This window comes from Neoarius graeffei, chromosome 28 (genome assembly GCF_027579695.1).
Source record: "Neoarius graeffei isolate fNeoGra1 chromosome 28, fNeoGra1.pri, whole genome shotgun sequence".
In the NCBI taxonomy this organism is placed as follows: Eukaryota; Metazoa; Chordata; class Actinopteri; order Siluriformes; family Ariidae; genus Neoarius; species Neoarius graeffei.
Window position 1 is genome coordinate 39,962,025 of NC_083596.1, and position 20,781 is coordinate 39,982,805.

General features: G+C 43.5%; 1 protein-coding gene across 4 annotated transcripts in view; it reads right to left on the reverse strand.

The window, feature by feature from the left end:
- Positions 1-409: 409 nt before the first annotated feature.
- The window catches only part of doc2b (double C2-like domains, beta), a 449,891-nt gene continuing 429,519 nt past the window's right edge, over positions 410-20,781 (reverse strand). For all 4 annotated transcript variants that reach the window (XM_060912437.1, XM_060912435.1, XM_060912436.1 and 1 more), the window contains 4 exons: positions 13,410-13,567; positions 6,737-6,818; positions 5,976-6,072; positions 410-2,621 (listed from right to left, as the gene is read on the reverse strand). In XM_060912437.1, coding sequence (XP_060768420.1) covers positions 2,485-2,621; positions 5,976-6,072; positions 6,737-6,818; positions 13,410-13,567 — 474 coding nt within the window. In that variant the 3' untranslated portion in view covers positions 410-2,484. The remainder of the gene's footprint in view (positions 2,622-5,975; positions 6,073-6,736; positions 6,819-13,409; positions 13,568-20,781) is intronic.

Sequence of the window (20,781 nt, forward strand, 5' to 3'; positions counted from 1 at the left end):
ATCCCACTGACTGAAAACACCTGACTCTAATTTCACCTTCAAATTAACTGCTAATCCTAGAGGTTCACATACTTTTGCCACTCACAGATGTGTAATATTGGATCATTTTCCTCAATAAATAAATGACCAAGTATAATATTTTTGTCTCATTTGTTTAACTGGGTTCTCTTTATCTACTTTTAGGGTTTGTGTGAAAATCTGATGATGTTTTAGGTCATATTTATGCAGAAATATAGAACATTCTAAAGGGTTCACAAACTTTCAAGCACCACTGTATAGAAGCTATTACATGGTTGCACGTTTTACTTCACAAACTTCGACGACACCATCATCGTGGAGATTTCCAGCCATGTGAAACTCAGTAACCCGGAACTTTCTGAAAGCAGACAAGGATTATAGGTTGGTTCTCTACTTTATTAGATATGGTTTTCCAAATCAGAACATATACAAATAGCACATCCTTTGCCAGAGTAAAAAACACGCAAGATATAATACTTGAACATTTTAAAACAGACATAAATAAAGGAAATAACACATTCTGGTTTCTGGTGTTTGTTTTTTTTTAAACTGGATCAGTGTAGATTCAAATTCTAAATGAAGTAAAGAACGTAATAGTTAAAGTGTTAAAAATTAATAGTTAATATTTCTACAAATAGTGTTAACTCTAATTTCCCTTTAGTTCAATGTGTAGTGTTACCAGAAAAAAAAAAAAGTGAAAGAAACCAGAATGTGTAGTTTCATGCTTGAAACATCTTCCACTTGAACCTGCACCCCAGTGTCAGGACGCACCGACGTCTCATTGAGTGATAATATTCTGACTGATCCCATATTCTGACACGGACAGGAATAGAAATAATGCTAAATGTTATCATATAGTTTCCATTATTAAAAGCTAATATCTGTCTAGGAATCTTTGTAAAGTGAGCGGTGCAAAACAACTACACTGTTAGAAAAGAAAAGGCACGATAATTCTGCCATTCGGTGCAAGAGGTGATGGTGAACGAGGAGGAGTAGGAACATAGAAATTTCGTCAGAGAACCACTAGAAATGCAAACGATCGCCTGAGATTGGAAAAAGAAAGGAAACGGAACAAGACAGGATTCTTTTTCTTCGTTACATGCGATCACGTTTCCGGGTGATGGAGCAGCCGGACAGGCAACGAGACGGCGTTCGAGGGTACAAAAAACGTCCAAGAAGAAAACACGGACATTCCATGATCTTTTAGCGTCGACGAGTTCTCTTTTACAGAAGAGTATCAAACATTAAGCAAAGTCCATCAAAGGGTGTTAGTCAGTTAGACCATTTAAGAACATTGCATGCATTTTTTTTTTTTACGCCATACAGCTTTGAATACAAAGGCAACAGATTTAAAAAAAAAATAAAATGTCACAAGTCTGGCTGTTGTACTGAGTGCTTTGATAGAAGGTTTGCTTTACTGAGCACGGTCGATACTAAGACCTCGGTTACACATGCCTGGGCACATGAAGATATCGACATTCCTAGAGCTCTAAAACTACTCGAAAGTGGACATCCACGTCTATTTAAAATGTACGACACAAAAAAATTCGATATAAATACTAGCCTGTAAATAAATACGTATTAAAAGTCCAGTAATAACAACTAAGAAAACCACTGAATGCATGCTAAATATGTCTTCATTTTGTGCCAGGAGATCTCTTTCGTGAATGGTGATATTTAAACGGTTCTAGGAATCACGTAGCGAGAAATGATTCGTCGCACCCATCCTGACCGTCCGCACAGGGCTCGTCGACATCTACGCTTACGGATCTACATCAGCAGAACGACTAGAGGACGGTCCAAAACTACAATCGTTTACCTGGAGTAGAATTTCTGCTTGGAGGCATCTCAAATGTTTTTCTATGTAAACAAGATAGACGTTGGTCCATCGCTTTTTCAGCATCGCATTCTCAATGGTGTGGCGAAATAAAACATTCAGCAATCCGTGCTTTGACGTGAATTAAAAAAAAACAACACTAAAACGACTTGAAATTAAAAACAAAAAACAACAACAGAGCATCGTAAATCCTTCTGATTCCCCCCCCATGATCATCATCTAAAACATGGAGATTTTTTTTGCCATTTTGGTCAGATTTATGAACTGGATTCTACATGTAAACAGTCTTGATCAAGTCTGTCTTCGGAAAACGTTCACAGATTAATGATACCCCTGACCAAGTGATCGGAACAGCCATCGCTAGCTCGTGTAAACAACATTCTCGAATACGTACTAAACATCAGAGTGAATCGAAAGAGCAGAGAGAACGGCAAGCTGAACGGGATTTAAACTCTTCATATCAACACAACAGGCCCGACCAGGGGGAGTACATACAGGGACAGATTTGAGGATTATGGGAAAAGAGGTCACTTTGGTACCCATCTCTGGACTGTAGTGTTAGAGGTGACAATCGATCAAAGGCCAAGCGTTACGTTATCGCAGGAATGGGAACAGGTGCTGCGTGCCAGTCAGTCGTTGAAGCCCGACCCAGGGAGTTCGTTAGTGAGTGTGTGCCAACGCTCGATTTTCTTGTCCTTGTTTTTGAGACAGTCGAACCAGTGTTTCAGACGCTCGCCGTTGGCATTGATGCCTAGAGACACTCCACCTGGGTGAAGGGCAAAAAAAAAAAAGCATCAACACACTGACTGAACATGAAAAGCCACGAGGCATCGTGCTACGATAAACTGTGATACAGATTTATGACGATTTGAATTGATGAAATAAAAACGAATTGTGTAGTCGCGTCGTGTTTCCGAGCTGTAATTGTGTTGTTTGGACAGCAGAGGGTGCAAGAACGTACAACACCGGGAACGCACATGACTTCACTATCCTTGACTTGCAAGTGACGTCAAAGCAAAACAGAAACCCGGATGTCGGCCATGTTGGTGGAGATACAAACGCGGGGTCAAGCGACATTACGTACAAAACGTAGTCACGCATGCGCAACTCTCTTTATTTTAGCTACGCCATATCTTTGCGGTCACAACTGTACTCGTGACCGTGGTACGTTCCGATTTTTTTAGAATTCCGTCCGTGATTCGGAAAGAGGGCGAGGAAACTCTGAGGCTTAGTACGGAGAGGAGACGACGGGATCAGGACACTTCATCCGATGACCATTTTGTCCAAAGCCTTTTTCAGACGCACTATCAATTATTTTATATTTCAGGTATTCCAGTGTTCGTGAACGAAAGCCCTGCGAGAGCGCTGCTCCGCACCTAAAGATTTAACATGATCCAGTCGGCTTTAAGAATTAATAACTCGGCCAACGGAGTTCAGAGCGAAGCCAAATTTTACAGGCACCTCCCACTAAGCCTCCCGCTTCAAAAGAGCACAGTCTCGGGTTGGTAGGACTGTGCCTCGGCCCAGGATTCGTGAACGAAGCCCCCACGAGAGCGCTGCTCCGCACCTGTAGATTTAATACGACCCAGCCGGAAACATAGACATGCAAGCGAGCAGCCTGCAATGACAAGGGAGTGAACTCATCCCAGGGTCAGCAAGTGGCACGGGCCAACGTGGTTACCCCCCTTAGTACGATCTTTAGTGTTGAAGTGCACGCACCTTGGCACTCATTTGCTTTACAAAAATGTTTCGCTTCGGTCAAATTCCATTGAGAATTCCTACTTTTTTCAAACAAATACCTGAAATATAAAATAATTGATCGTGCGTATGAAAAAGGCTTTGGACGAAACGACCTGTATTCGTACTCGATGGTCAGTAGAAGCGTCTTATCTTCAGAAAAGTCTGACTTTTTAAAAATAATATGGGTCAAAACCCCAAATCTTCGCTCGATTGTCAAAATTCAGCGTTGTTTACAGACACGCTTTCAGCGGCCGCCGTCCTAGTCGCTTTGTATTTATATCCACCATCATGGCGGACGCTCGTGACGTAGCACATTTGGATCACGTGGTCGCAAGTCATCGATAGATGGAAGTAACACAGCTCTAATGCCACAAAACACATGAAAACAGATCTAAAGTGCGAAAGAGCTGTTGTGTGATTGACCATCAGGAAATCAGAGCTCTCTTTCGACAGAAAAGAGAAGCAAACTGAGGGAGTAAAATGATCATAAAGGTTTAGTACGAAAAGGCCCGTGTGTTATTAGCGTTTTTCCATTTTTAATAAAAGGAACACTTTAGCTAGTAGGTGATTATATTTTACTCCAACCTTTACAAATGGGCGAAATGATTATTTAACAAAAGGCATGTGGGTCTGTCTCAGAAACTGCTCTCTCATTTGGGACATTATGGTCAAAAAACACATTTTCTAATTTTACTATTTTTTTTTGCATTTACCTAACACTCAATGTTTCTTTTGTTATGTTTAATAAGAATAAAGATAGCATCTTGCTTTATCTGGCCTTCACTGTGGAACATTTTTTTTTATTACAATTCAAATGCTTTTGTAAAATTGATTTAAAATAACTACATCATGAAGAATTAAAGCCCCTCCTTCACAGATGAGTGAAAATATTGAATAAATTTACTCTTTTTGATTGCTTGGGTTAAAAATGCCAAGTTATGATGACGGAATTGATTATTAACTTAAATATGAATAATATGATACATTTTGGGGATTTGATATGGCGAAATAGGACACGATGGAAAAATCAAGAACACACCGGAAAGATGAGAATAACGGCGGTGCTAAAAGAACAGCGACTGTACCGGCTGAAGGTCGCGCGGGTCTCTGCTGCGGCGCGCGAGCAACGGGACATCACTACCACACCGGACGGAGCGCGAGGCGGGGGCGGGGCAAAATGACTGGCCGTAGATTCTATCAAAAGTTCGATCTAAATTGACCGTGGTTGCAAAATATTGACCAAAAATACGCAAACACTACGAAATATGAAAGTCAGATGAAAAAGAAACATTCTATTGCCTTATACTGCAAGACTAAAACAAAATAAAACTCTCAAAACTCACCTTTTCAGCGATAACGTCCGAACAGATCACCCGCGTAACAGAGAGACCGCAAATGGAAGCACGATCAACTTCTAACTGTTGGAGTGGAAAATTCCATTCTACACATGCAAATTGTTAATGTGTGTCCTTCCCCGCACACAAACAACACGCTACGGTAAAAAATACACCACAACTCATTTTATAGCTCAGAAATTCATACAAGACCAGCTACCATCGTAACATATTCTGTAAGAAACATATTCTATACCTAACTTTCAGCTTTCGTTTTAAAAAACAAAATCGCAGATTTATAACTCAATTTTTATATGGCGTCGTGATTTTAAGTTACTGCTTTTGGTGAGGTAGTGACCTCGACCCTGAGGCTTTCCGTTTAGATCAAAACACACGATCGTATTGGTTTTGGGTCTGCGGAAAATGGAGTTACGACGGTGATGAAATATTTTGCATGATGTTTTATTACGGTTATGATTATTCTGCGAGCGCAACAATCCTTAGGTGGATAAAGTTACAACTTAAAATACACTTTGTGATAACTGTAGACTTTTCAGTGGACTACAACCTTTTTAAGGGAATGCGATGTCAACCGTTTATCATGTCCCAGATCAAGCCGCCATTTTTCCACAAATTTGCAGAATTTTTGCCAAATTCTGAATAGAGTATTCACAACAAAGATTTAGTTTTATCTGTATTATTTCTGTCATCATTTTATTTCAAATTAAAACCAACATCACCATTCAAAACCGTATAGTTTACTGACTGTGAGTATATTTAGTGGGGGACCCTCACAGTACCCAGTTTCTGAGACAGACCCATATTGAAATTGATAAAGAACAGGAAAATAAAACGTCAAAATTTTTTTGGTCAGAGAATTTCCTTTGTTTAATTTTCCTTCAAAAAAAAAAAAAAAGTCATCGTGGAAAAATCTAATTGTGAATTGGGTGAATCGTTCCATGCCTACAAGCCACAGGATACTGGAACCTGGAATATGTAAGTAAGAACCACAACACACACATAATGAATATCACAAACTAACTTACCTATAAAATCATTGGATTTGCCGATATCGTAGTCCCAAACGGTCACCTCAAGGGTTTTCTTGCTCAATTCTGTATATTTAATCTCGTAGAAGAACTCCTACATAAACAAGGAGACAAAAGCGACAACTATCATAGCGTATACGCTTCTGAAAAGAGGAATCCAGCAGGTGAGCAATAACACAGTGGCAAAGAGCTTGAAAGAAGTAACAGTAAAGTAAACTTGAGGATTATCATCATATTTCAAGAGAATAGACGGAAATGCAAACAAACTGTAATATTTTAAAAAAATAGCTGGTGATGTACATAACGTTGAAAATCGCTGCTCTCAGCGCAAAAAAGAGAAAGATGGTTGCCAACCTGCACAAGTTAATTAATAGATATGTTCATAAATACGATTGCACACAATCAGCGTTGGGACATGGGTACTTCTGGGAGGAGGTTACGTCAAGGGTGCGGCTCTTGCAACAAGAAACAAACAAGGGACTGGCGGCAGAAACGGAATTCTGCAGTAACTATTCAGATCAGAGCCCAAACTCTGCGGTGTGAAATGAAGACGGACTTCAAGAACGGCGCTCCAAAGGTTCCTAAGCTTTTTCTGGACTTGACCGATAAACTGGTTTGCACCATAATGGCCAGGGCAACGAGTGGAAATAAGTAAAATGTGTCAGTAAATCCTGCCGAGTACTTTTACTCAGATGATATCGGGTAATGGTAGTAGAAATGAAAAGCGGGGAAAGAAAACCCAGTAGTTTGAAGCCGACCTCGTTAAACTCTGGATTGAGGGTCTTCTTCTTGACGGCAGTCTTGTGCTTTGACTTTTTGTTCTCGTCCGGCTTCAAGTATCTGAAATACACAAAGATATCGACGTTATGCTCGGTATAATATCATTCCGAAATATTCCATTCGTTAACTGTAATCTGACAAATGCATGGAAGCGATGTAACAATTTAATTCCAGCAGAGGGCACTGCTACATCATGGACGGTTGTGTTTTTCTTTTTTTTTTTTTCCTTTTGTTCCACCATAAAGTATGAACCAAAACAACAAGGCTGAAAAAGCAATAAGCAATCAAACAAAAAGAAATATAATACACCAGTGCAGGGTGAATTTGATTCTCCAATGCAAAAGATAACAGGAAAGTCTGAACGCTTTGCTCCAAACGAGCCTGATATGACGGGTTAAAGGAACAGTCCACCGTACTTCCATAATGAAATATGCTCTTATCTGAATTGAGACGAGCTGCTCCGTACCTCTCCGAGCTTTGCACGACCTCCCAGTCAGTCAGACGCGCTGTCACTCCTGTTAGCAATGTAGCTAGGCTCAGTATGGCCAATGGTATTTTTTGGGGCTGTAGTTAGATGCGACCAAACTCTTCCGCGTTTTTCCTGTTTACATAGGTTTATATGACCAGTGACATGAAACAAGTTCAGTTACACAAATTGAAACGTAGCGATTTTCTATGCTATGGAAAGCCCGCACTATAATGACAGGCGTACTAACACTTTCTGCGTGCTTCGGCAGCGCATTGATACGGAGCTCAGATATCAATGCGCTGCCGAAGCGCGCAGGTGTTAGTACGCCTGTCATTATAGTGCGGACTTTCCATAGCATAGAAAATCGCCACGTTTCAATTTGTGTAACTGAACTTGTTTCATATCACTGGTCATATAAACCTATGTAAACAGGAAAAACGCGGAAGAGTTTGGTCGCATCTAACTACAGCCCCAAAAAATACCATTGGCCATACTGAGCCTAGCTACATTGCTAACAGGAGTGACAGCGCGTCTGACTGACTGGGAGGTCGCGCAAAGCTCGGAGAGGTACGGAGCAGCTCGTCTCAATTCAGATAAGAGCATATTTCATTATGGAAGTACGGTGGACTGTTCCTTTAAGCTTGCGCCGACCCTCCGATAATAATGCTGCGTCGACAAAGGCCAGCATGCAGAGAAACTCGGATTAGAGAAATTCCCTACATGGAGGTCAAGATCAGCACGGTTTAACTCGCGCCTCAGTGTTGATGGGCTGTTGCACCTCAGATACAACGGAATCAAAAGAAGTGGATTTGAACGCAAGCATCGCGAGCTCGACTTAGACCGGTTAGAAGCTCAGTGTTTTACTGAGAGCTCCATTCAGGAATATCATTACCTGCTTCCGCCTGTGTAGTGACTCATGAAGCTCATGACACTGAATTCGGTTGCGCAGTCTGGTTAAGAGTAATTTTAAACTTGAAAGCTACTATTCAGTCAACTAGTTACTCAAGATGCCTGGAGGTTTAAAGGTGACATACCACACCCCGTTTCCACAAGTTAACCCCGTTCCCCAAGGTCTTAATGAAGTGTCTGTGACGTGCTTCGGTTAAAATACCACAAGGATAAAGCCCCACAGCTCCCTTCTCACCCTGCCTCAACAGCCCTGTTCAAAACGGCCGATTCGAGGAACGGCCTGTTCCTCCACCCCTTTTTTCACCAGCCAATCAGGTAGCACTTTTTTCATAAATATTCATTTGCAAAAGCCATGAATGGATATACTCAGAATAAGGGGTGGGGTTATTCTAATGAGCTCCACTTGTGACATAGAAGGGGGAGGGGGGTGTCAAATCTGAACGGCTCGCTGAAGCTCATGTTTTCTGAAACGGGTGTCTTATTTCAGAGCGTTGTTCATAATCTGTCCCGTTTAAATAAAGATCTGGTAGCATCGTAGATATGGAACTCGGAGGAAAGAATTTTATAGCAACGTGATCAAGTATCAAGTTTGAGAGTGGCTGACAGTAGGTCATAGCTTAAAATAACGGCATTATTGATGACAATCATAACAGCATAAAATAAAACAAAACATCAGTGCGCCTACTACTGCCATGGCATCCAGCCAAAACGCATGAGCCAGTCATACTTGGCGATTTAATTCTACAGATCGAGCGCTGATTTCATGGAGTATATTTCCTCACCCTACCCTGAAATTAATTCCTGCGCCCCTCGGCTCCCTGCGTCTTTACTCGCCGCTGGAGCTGCTTCATAACGGGGCGCTTTGATGGAATCCAGGTTTGGGTTCTATCGCTTACCTTATATGGATATCTTAAAATAATGCGTTTTGGGAAGAACTTGTGACATGAATGCTGAGACAACAGCGACTTGCCTCCCGAGTCCTGATTAATCAGCTCGACTGAGCGTTTTGATTTACTGAATAGCCAGGAAGATAAATGTAAATGAAATGCTGCTCATACACCTCATGTAACAATGAGTCAGTCGGATTCTAATGGATTTCTGCTGCTGCTGCTGCTTTCCTTAGAAATAATTGTGCATATGAGAGAGAGAGAGAGAGAGAGAGAGAGAGAGAGAGAGAGAAAACGTGAGCGAAAGCAAGAGAGTGAGAGAGTGAGTGAGAGAGAAAACAAGAGTGAGAGAGAGAAAAGAGAGAGAGACAGAAAACAAGAGAGTGCATGCGAGAGAGAAAGCAAGAGAGAGAGTGAGCGCGACGGAAAGCAAAAGAGAGAAAAAGCAAGAGAGAGAGCAAGGGAGTGACAGAGAGCGAGAGAGAGGGCGCGAGAGAAAGAGAAAGGGAATGAGAGAAAACGCATGTGAGAGAAAAAGCGACCGAGAAAGCAAGAGAGAGAGGGAGCGAGAGAGAAAAAGCAAGAGAGAGCACGTGTGAGAGAGAGAGAAAGCAAGAGAAAGCAAGAGAGAGCAAGCAAGAGAAAACAAGAGAGTGTGAGACAGAGAGAAAGAGTGAAAGAGAGACAAAATGAGAGAGCGAGAGAGTGAGTGTGAGAGAGACAGAGAGCAAGCGAGTGAGCATGAGAGAGAGACAGAGCGAGATAGACAGAGAGAAAGAGAGTAAGAGAGTGACAGAGAGAGCGCGACAGAGAGAGAGCGCGCGAGAGAAAACGTGAGAGAAAGCAAGAGAGTGAGTGAGAGAGAAAACGAGAGTGAGAGAGAGACAGAAAACGAGAGTGCATGCGAGAGAGAAAGCAAAGGAGAGAGAGAGAGAAAGCAAGAGAGAGTGCGTGCAAGAGAGAGAAAGCAAGAGAGAGAGCGAGAGAGAGCGCATGCGAGAGAGAGAGCGAGAGAAAGCAAAAGAGAGAAAAAGCAAGAGAGAGCAAGAGAGTGACAGAGCGAGAGAGAGGGCGCGAGACAAAGAGAAAGGGAATGAGAGAAAACGCATGTGAGAGAAAAAGCGACCGAGAAAGCAAGAGCGAGAGGGAGCGAGAGAGAAAAAGCAAGAGAGAGAGAAACAAAGAGAGAGAGCAAGAGAAAGCAAGAGAGAGCAAGCAAGAGAAAACGAGAGAGTGAGTGTGAGAGACAGAGCGAGATAGACAGAGAGCAAGAGAGTAAGAGAGTGACAGAGAGAGCATGAGAGAGAGCGACAGAGAGTGAGCGAGCGACAGAGAGACAGACAGAGAGAGAGCGAGTGCGAGAGAGAGAAAACGTGAGAGAAAGCAAGAGAGCAAGAGAGTGAGTGAGAGAGAAAACGAGAGACAGAAAACAAGAGAGTGCATGCGAGAGAGAAAGCAAAGGAGAGAGAGAAAGCAAGAGAGTGCGCGTGCGAGAGAGAGAGAAAGCAAGAGAGAGAGAGAAAACAAGAGAGAGAGCGCATGCGAGAGAGAGAGCGAGAGAAAGCAAGAGAGAGAGAGCAAGAGAGTGACAGAGCGAGAGAAAACGAGAGAGCACATGCGAGAGAGAGAGCGAGAGAAAGCAAAAGAGAGAAAAAGCAAGAGAGAGCAAGAGAGTGACAGAGCAAGACAGAGGGCGTAAGAGAAAGAGAAAGGGAATGAGAGAAAACGCATGTGAGAGAAAAAGCAACTGAGAAAGCAAGAGCGAGAGGGAGCGAGAGAGAAAAAGCAAGAGAGAGCAAGTGCAAGAGAGAGAGAAACCAAGAGAGAGCAAGAGAAAGCAAGAGAGAGCAAGCAAGAGAAAACAAGACAGAAAGAATGAAAGAGAGAGAAAACGAGAGAGTGAGTGTGAGAGAGACAGAGAGCAAGCGAGTGAGCATGAGAGAGACAGAGCAAGATAGACAGAGAGCAAGAGAGTAAGAGAGTGACAGAGAGCGTGAGAGAGAGAGCGACAGAGTGAGAGAGTGAGCGAGCGACAGAGAGAGACAGACAGAGAGAGAGCGAGTGCAAGAGAGAAAACGTGAGAGAAAGCAAGAGAGCGAGAGAGAGAGTGAGTGAGAGAGAGAGCGAGTGAGTGAGAGAGAAAACGAGAGTGAGAGAGAGACAGAAAACAAGAGAGTGCATGCGAGAGAGAAAGCAAAGGAGAGAGAGAAAGCAAGAGTGCGCGCGTGCGAGACAGACAGAAATCGAGAGCATGCAAGAGAGAGCAAGAGAGTGACAGAGCGAGAGAGAGGGTGCGAGAGAAAGAAAGGGAACGAGAGAAAACGCATGCGAGAGAAAAAGCGACAGAGAAAGCAAGAGAGGGAGGGAGTGAGAGAGAAAAAGCAAGAGAGAGCACGTGTGAGAGAGGGAGAAAGCAAGAGAGAGAGAGCAAGAGAGTGACAGAGCGAGAGAGAGGGTGCGAGAGAAAGAGAAAGGGAACGAGAGAAAATGCATGCGAGAGAAAAAGCGACAGAGAAAGCAAGAGAGGGAGGGAGTGAGAGAGAAAAAGCAAGAGAGAGCACGTGCGAGAGAGGGAGAAAGCAAGAGAGAGAGAGCAAGAGAAAGCAAGAGAGAGCAAGCGAGAGAAAATGAGAGTGCGAGACAGAAAGAGTGAAAGAGAGAGAAAAGAGAGAGAGACAGAGCGAGAGAGTGAGTGTGAGAGAGACAGAGATCAAGCGAGTGAGCATGAGAGAGAGACAGAGCGAGATAGACAGAGAGCAAGAGAGTGTGAGAGAGAGCGACAGAGAGTGAGAGAGCGACAGAGAGCGCGAGAGAGAGAAAACGTGAGAGAAAGCAAGAGAGCGAGAGACAGAAAACAAGAGTGCATGCGAGAGAGAAAGCAAGAGAGAGTGCGTGCAAGAGAGAGAGAAAGCAAGAGAGAGAGCGAGAGAAAACGAGAGAAAAAGCAAGAGAGTGACAGAGCGAGAGAGGGGGTGCGAGAGAAAACGAGAGAGAGTGCGAGATAGAAAGAGTGAAAGAGAGAGAAAAGAGAGACAGAGTGAGAGTGTGAGAAAGACAGAGAGCAAGCGAGTGAGCATGAGAGACAGACAGAGCGAGATAGACAGAGTAAGAGAGTGAGAGAGAGCGACAGAGTGAGAGAGTGAGCGAGCGAGAGAGAGAGAGACACAGACAGAGAGCGACAGTGAGAGAGAGCGAAACAGAAGGGTGAGTTATATTATCTAGTAAGTGCACCCCAGTTCTTCTCAAGCCCCTGCAAACGTCTCTCTCTCTCTCTCTCTCTCTCTCTCTCTCTCTCTCACCAGCGCAGCTGCTAAAGCCTCAATAAGCCAATCTGCTCCAGAACAGGGATCTCATCTCTCTCTCTCTCAGCAGCTGACTAGGACTAACTGGTTCTGATGGCCGTATTTTATATCCCTCCAGGCAGAGGATTTTGTTTAGTGGAGAAACCAATGACTCCGGTCTCGTCTTGACCAAGCAAACCGCTCCAGATCGGACTTTCTCCACTGCATCACAACACCGTCTGCCTGGAGGGGAAAAAAAAAAGCATTCCGGTTGTTGGGGTCTAAGCCTAAATAAGCGCTACGACCTCAAACAAAAGCATTACGAGGCGGCTGGACTGAAATCCAGGCGCAGGGGAAAATGCAAGAGCGGTGCGGATGTGGCTCGAGCATAAACGGCATCATTTACTGCTGGTGATCGATGAGCTCTCGGCGAGACACGAATAGGTTCAACAAGTTTAGAAGCGCTCTGAAATGAAACACCAAGCTGCGTGCCGCTACAGCACAACCAACGGTTCAGTGCACAGAAAAATCCGGCCATGTTTTAGAATCAGACTGCGTACTGTACGGGGATGTTGTCTGTGTAGACACGGAGATGGTTATTCGAAACTAAACAATGATGATTTCAGATAGCTCGGAGACCTGGCTGTATGAGGATGCCGTCTTTTCAAATCCCTCGTCCATCTGATCACGACAAGATGAGCGATTTTGTAACGCGCTCAGCTTTTCTTAATCCTCAGAATACAAGAACCTCGATGACACGTTACTCAGAGTCGACTGTGAGGAGAAATCCAAATATATCCGACTTCGTCCAGCAAGAATTTCTGCTTCGTCACCCTCAACCCACAGCTGTGACCTCAGCACTTAGAACTGGACGGAAATTCTGCGACGTGAACGTCTGGGAAATTTCTCTCAGACGCGCGCACCTTCGAGTAGTGCTCCGTATTGATCGGCTTCTTTCATCGCAAGTGATCTTTTTCTACGTTTCTACTGTCGCTCTACAGATGCTGGCTCGCTTGTCGGTATCTCAGCTAGCCGTGACCTGTTTGCTCCTTGTTTCTTTAAAGTGTTAGCGATTACATCCTGATTACAGGCGAGAAAAACTTACGTTTTAACGTAAGGGTCGGAGAAGCCGTTGGCGTCCATGGCAGCGAGGTGAGCGCAGCGGATGATGCCCACCACCAGGCCACACTTCTGCGAGCTGTACTTCAGCGAGATCATGATGCGCCCGCGTTCCTCCAGAGACTTATCGTCTGTCTTATCGATCTGAAAGGAGAGCGTGCAACAATGAAGGACTTGCAGACTGTGGGCTCGACGGCGTCTCGTCTTGCCGACGTCGCCGCCGCGTCTGTAGTTTTGTGTGTAAAAGAAAAATGAAGGTTGAAGCAGATTGAAATGAAATGAACAGAGTAATTGCCTTTCATACCGCTAAGCTACGCAAGCAGAACACACAGTATGGTACAAAATCCCAATATACACATTTCCCATTTCCTAGTGATTAGTTTTGTCTGACTCATAATCATCACTACAATATCATCTTGCCGTCGAGACGTGTTTTTTTTTTTTTTTTTTTTTGCCTCCCGGCTGATTGGAGTCTGACGGAGTTCAGAGTGGTTTTTTCGCTTTCTTCCTGAACTCTAAGCCACCTCGGTCCATCAAGCATGAAGTTAATTAGCTGTGGAGGAGGCGTCTCTGCTCGTTGCCCACAGCAGCGCTGTCTCATTTCCGTCCCCTCCGGAGCACATACACATGCACACACACACACCCATACTCCCCCCTCCTAAACAAACAGCTCATGCTGGCAGCCAGCTGGTAGCTGCTCCAGAAACCAGGCTCTAACAGGAGACCTAAAGTTTATTCCCAGGTTAAACTTTTGTCTGGCTGGAGATCCATCATAAACACACAGTTAGAATGGCGATTTCAAAGCTCAACGCCTTAATTAAAAGAAGGTTTTTGAATGCGGTGTTGGCGTCCTTGATCACCTCCTGGCTGTGAGGTTTAGTGCTCCAATTTGAATGGTCGATCCTTTCGAATGACAGGGCGTATTAAGATATTAACGCAGGAAACCAAGCAAGACAACAGCGTTTTGGCTTTCGGTGAGATATTCTGTTGCAGAAAACGGTTATTCAATCAATCAGACACGCCAAAGTGCACCAAAGGAAGACTTTCAATTCAAAAACATGGTTGTGCTCAACAAGGACGCAATGAAGCATGGGCTTATTCGCATTACGTCAAGTCAAAGTCCCTCCCACGCCAGGATCTGGTCTTCCCAGGCAGTCTCCTGTCCCAGTATGAACCAGCTCTTTGAGGCGCATGGGTGCGGCGCCGATCTCCGTTTCTTAGCCCTCGGCTTCTCGCCTATACAGCTAGGGTTACAGTGGTGGTAACCGCGAGAGTTTGACTCCTTACTCGCATCTGTATTTCAGCGTGCCTTGCCAGATAGCAGCAGGTACGGTTTTTATGATGTTGCGAGCAGAACTGGCGATCTCCCGGTCGAGAGGTGGACACGCTAACCAATTAGGCCAGCTCGCGGTCCATTACGTCAAGGGCGCAACATATTTATAGTATGCATGGGAAATACTTTTCCCGAGAAGTTTCCAGTTCCAGAGTCAACGTGACATCACCGTCCTTGATTACCGACATTAAAAATGAGTTCACTTGAAAGGAAAATCACGTTGTCAAAATGGCACGTCGAAGAATCCCATGTTCCCACCGTTGCCGCGCTACCTGAACACCCAAATAATACCTGGTAAGTGGTGGTCCTGTGGTGATGCCTTTCCAGTGTTGGAGGAGAAACAAACCAAACTATCCCTGTGTCTGAAATCCCCCACTACTCACTATATAGTGAGTTCGCCATTTTGTAGTGCTGTCCGAATGCATAGTGAGAATTATTACACCCTATATAGTGCACTCATAGTGTCCCACAATGCACCGTGTACAACTGATGGTCATTAAACAAGCAATATATACCATCATGCATTGTGGTCGCGCTGAAAGAAAAATGGCAGACGACAGAATAAAAGTTAGAGTGCAGAGCGAGAAATCAATCAAAAGCCTCAAATTTGATTTAATAAAAGGCAGTGGCGAAGAAGAAAGAAAGTATTCATCCTTGATTTAAAAGACCTGAAAGATGCAGCAGACACAAAGTACTTTGTATTTATTAATGTAGGAAATACGCTCAGTATAATATGTTCATATATATATATATATATATATATATATATATATATATATATATATATGGGCGGCACGGTGGTGTAGTGGTTAGCGCTGTCGCCTCACAGCAAGGTGGTCCTGGGTTCGAGCCCCGTGGCCGGCGAGGGCCTTTCTGTGCGGAGTTTGCATGTTCTCCCCGTGTCCGCGTGGGTTTCCTCCGGGTGCTCCGGTTTCCCCCACAGTCCAAAGACATGCAGGTTAGGTTAACTGGTGACTCTAAATTGACCGTAGGTGTGAATGTGAGTGTGAATGGTTGTCTGTGTCTATGTGTCAGCCCTGTGATGACCTGGCGACTTGTCCAGGGTGTACCCCGCCTTTCGCCCGTAGTCAGCTGGGATAGGCTCCAGCTTGCCCGCGACCCTGTAGAACAGGATAAAGCGGCTAGAGATAATGAGATGAGATGATATATATATGTTATTTACCAGCTGGGAGGTCCGTATCGTGAAATACCGTGACCAAGGTCTTGAAAGTACTGAGCGAGGCCCTCTGGGCCGAGGTCACGGTATTTCACCATACGGACCGACCTTAAGCTGGTAAATAATATATTTATTTTTCTCTTTACCAAATTCTAACAGAAAACGAGAGCGCCCGAAAGGGAAAACCGAGCCGAGCCGCCATTTTGAATCCTCATTCACGGCTGTAATGCAAATTGCTTCCTCCTCGGTATACAAGTGCACTTCTATGGCAGGAAAAAAACTACATTTTGCCGCCTATGTAGTCCCCTATTTATACAAAATTGAGTCATTCAGGATTCAGCCATGTTTTTGCTCGGCGTTAGCAACAGTTAGAGATTTTTAGCTTTCTCCTGAAATGTTTTCTTTTATTTCTTCTTCCTCAGGGTAGTAAAACTCGCTTTCGCTGTGAAGACTGTCGTTATCGCTATCCATGATGTAAAATTAATGCTATTCTCCTGAGAAATGCTGGCAAAAATTTATAAGATTTTTGATAAAAATCTTATAAATAAATCTTATGAAAAAAAGATAAATGTTGACAAAAAAATGCTACTGTGTTTGTTGTTGTTGTGAACGAGCAAGTCGCCAGAGGTCCGTAACCGGGGTCCATAACTAGGGTCCGTATCGTAGGATATGGACCCGCTCGCCAGCCAATCAGAGCGCAGGATTTGATGCAAACCGGACCGTGAAGAAAATAATATACATTATTTTTTTCGCAGTGTGGTTTCCATCAAATCCTGCGCTCTGATTGGCTGGCAAGCGGGTCCGTATCCTATGGTACGGACCTCTGGCGACTCGCTCGTTCACAACAACAACAAACACAGTAGCATTTTTTTGTCAACATTTATCTTTTTTTAATAAGATTTATTTATAAGATGATCAAAAATCTTATACATTTTTGCCAGCATTTCTCAGTATAACAGCATTAATTTTACAGCATGGATAGCGATAACGACAGTGTTCACAGCGAAAGCGAGTTTTACTACCCTGAGGAAGAAGAAATAAAAGAAAACATTTCAGGAGAAAGCTAAAAACCTCGAACTGTTGCTAACGCCGAGCAAAAACATGGCTGAATTCTGAATGACTCCTATTTGTATAAATAGGGGACTGCATAGGCGGCAAAATGTAGTTTTTTTCCTGCCATGGAAGTGCACTTGTATACCGAGGAGGAAGCAATTTGCATTACAGCCGTGAATGAGGATTCAAAATGGCGGCTCGGCTCGGTTTTCCCTTTCGGGCGCTCTCGTTTTCTGTTAGAATTTGGTAAAGAAAATAATAAATATATTATTTACCAGCTTAAGGTCGGTCCGTATGGTGAAATACCGTGACCTCGGCCCAGGTCAGTACTTTCAAGATCTCGGTCATGATATTTCACGATACGGACCTCCCAGCTGGTAAATAACATATATATTTTCAAAACCCACCAGCCGACTGATCTGGCACGTTTTAAAGGAGAACTGAAGGCAAAATTTTTTATCATCAAAATTCTATTTATCTCATTTTATTAAACATAGGAATGCATTTTCGATAGCCATTTTGTCACTGCTACAGCAAGTTATGAGTGTTTGAAATATGCGATGTAATATATCAGTCCGTATGTCAAAGCAATGGTCGTAAACGAGGTTCGCTGAGACCTGTGCGAGACATCGTAGGACGGAAGTAAAACGTACAGCGGAAATCAAAGTGACCAACCCCGTGTCCGAAATCGCTCACTCGTTCACTACTCCCTATATAAGGAATTACTATATAGTGAGCTCATTAGTAAAATGAAAACGCTTTCGGACACTAGTCCGTCACGCTGGTATTTCCGTCATTACTGTCGCACAATTAAAACGTGCCAGATCAGGCGGCTGGTGGGTTTTCAAAATAATAAATACATGCATGTGTTTTTAATCCTGAGCATATTATCCACATTAATCAATACAAAGTACCTGCATCTTTCACTTCTTTTTAAATCAAGGCTGAACACTTTCTTCTTTGCCGCTGCCTTTTATTAAATCAAATTTGAGACTTTTAATTTGATTTCTTTCAGCGCGACCGCAATGCATGATGGGATATATTGCTTTGGTTAGTGACCATCGTTGTACACTACTTTTCATGATGCATTGTGGGATACTTTGAGTGCACTATATAGGGTGTAATAATCCTCACTAAGGTTTCGGACAGCACTACAAAATGGTGTCCTCGCTATATAGTGAGTAGGGAGCAATTTCGGACACGGGATTGTCAAAAGACGCGCTTTCGAATGCTGATGTGATCAAGCTGGAAGTTTTGTTTGTTTTGATAGCAATCAGGAAAGTTTGAAAAAAGTAAGCAGTAATCGTCATTTAAACTCGTTTTTGTGCAATATTTCGTTCGGAAAACAGTTTTCAAAATGGCGGCACCGACACCTGGCTGACACTTCACGTTTCCAAGTCTCGCACAAGTCTCGTGAAGATCGCGCGGATAAGCGACGCCTGCCGTGGACCAAACGAACTAAATTCAACACGGCTAAAAACCGAATAGGCCGATAAGTATAATATTTAATTGCAATTAGTTGCCAATACGAGTTACGATATAAGGTTACTAAAACCGAAAACGTAATTGAATAACACGTTAATTAAGAAATAAAGCAAGTTTAAAATTGACTTCAGTTCCCCTTTAATTGTGCGACAGTAATGACGTAAATAACAGCGCGGCGCAGTAGTGTCCAAAAGTGTTTTTTCATTTTACCAGTGAGCTCACTATATAGTGAGTAATGAATGAGTGATTTTGGACATGGCCTATGAAATTGTACAACGGTGAGCACTTAAGAATGAAGGCAAAGATGCCAATACTTTAGTCTTAAAGGAACAGTCCACCGTACTTCCATAATGAAATATGCTCTTATCTGAATTGAGACGAGCTGCTCCGTACCTCTCCGAGCTTTGCGCGACCTCCCAGTCAGTCAGACGCAGTCAGACGTGCTGTCACTCCTGTTAGCAATGTAGCTAGGCTCAGTATGGCCAATGGTATTTTTTGGGGCTGTAGTTAGATGCGACCAAACTCTTCCGCGTTTTTCCTGTTTACATAGGTTTATATGACCAGTGATATGAAACAAGTTCAGTTACACAAATTGAAACGTGGCGATTTTCTATGCTATGGAAAGTCGGCACTATAATGACAGGCGTACTAACACCTTCTGCACGCTTCGGCAGCGCATTGATACGGAGCTCAGATATTTTATCAGCCATCTAGTAAGCTATTTTTTTTCTACACACCCTATGTAGTGTGCCTTCATAGTGAACGGGAAGTCATTTGGAATTTGACCCAATTTGAAAATGGTTGGTGTTGCGTCACACAGAGGTAAGAAATGTACAAAGTCGCCAATACGGTTGGTAACCCTGATCACATGGCCAATGAATAAAGGTTAAAATGTTCATGTATCTAATAATCTGGTGACTGAGTGCTGCCTGTTCATCTCTGCTCCCCTCCATTTTAATAAGACAGTGATAGATGGCTAATTAAAGCTGATACTACATACATTAAGCGAGGACTAGAACACAACTGGATGTGCTATTATAGGAACATAACAGTGTTATGGGATGTGATGTGATGAGTTACTATTCTCCCTACTCATTAACTGCATGGACACCATGCCTTGGCACGAACCCTGTTTTTTCCACCCCTGTTGAAAGACTGTGGCTATCAAACATACTACGCTTGGGTGATTGCTAAGTGGTGTCATGTGAAATTTACACGTTGACTGAGTGCATCCCATCAGCATGTTTCATTATCGCTGACCAGCCTAACCGGTCTCGGATCCGACACTATGGCTTTGCTCACGGAGCCTTGGATAATTTGCCGTTGGACACAACCGGTCGCGATGGAGTGTATCGACTTGCTTTCCTCTGCACTTTCTGTTTTTTTGCTGACCAGTGCACGGATTTGTTACGTTAAATGACCGTGACAGATGTCTGAGGAAATGAAAGTTTCTGGGAGGAAAAATAAATAAATAAATAAAAATGCTTGGCTGCTGACCACATAAATCTGAACTGAGAATGTGTTATTACAGAGCTCAAGGCCAAACAAATAAACAATACTCTGAATTCTCAGGATTCTCCTAGGAAGCTGAGAGTCGGGGTCCAATCTGGTGGTAGTTTTCAGACTTTGGTCATCATATTTGGCCATCTTGTTTATGCTCAGCGTTAAATACGGAGACGGACGCAGCCTTTGTTTCATCTGTATTTATGTGTGTTTTCAGAGACGGATGAAACAGAGCAGTACCACTGGAAATCGTAGGGGCCGTGTAGCCAATAGTAAAAGCGAGACGTGACAAAGAATGGCAGAACATTCAGGTGGAGAGGTTATGCGCTTTAATGACATTTTAATCAGCTACACTCACCGGCCACTTTATTAGCAACACCCATCCACATGCAGTTACCGAATCAGCCGATCCCATGATACAAATCAAGAGCTTCAGTTAATTAACATCAGAATGGGAAAAATTGTGATCTCAATATGTGACTTTCTTTCACTGTGGCGTGGGTGCTGGTTTGAGTATTTCAGAAACTTCTGATCTCCTGGGGGGGTTTCACACACAGCGGTCTCCAGAGCTGACACAGAATGGTGCGGAAAACAAAAAACACTGAGTGAGTGAGTGAGTGAGTGAGAGAGAGAGAGAGTTCTGTGGGTGGAAACAAAGAGGTCTGAGGAAAAATGACCAGATTGGTTCAAGCTGCCAGGAAGGATATAGCAACTCATAGAATCACTCTTGACAACCATGGTGAGCAGAAAAGCATCTCAGCATGCAACCCGCATTGGGTTCCGCTCCTGCCAGCCAAGAACAGGGAT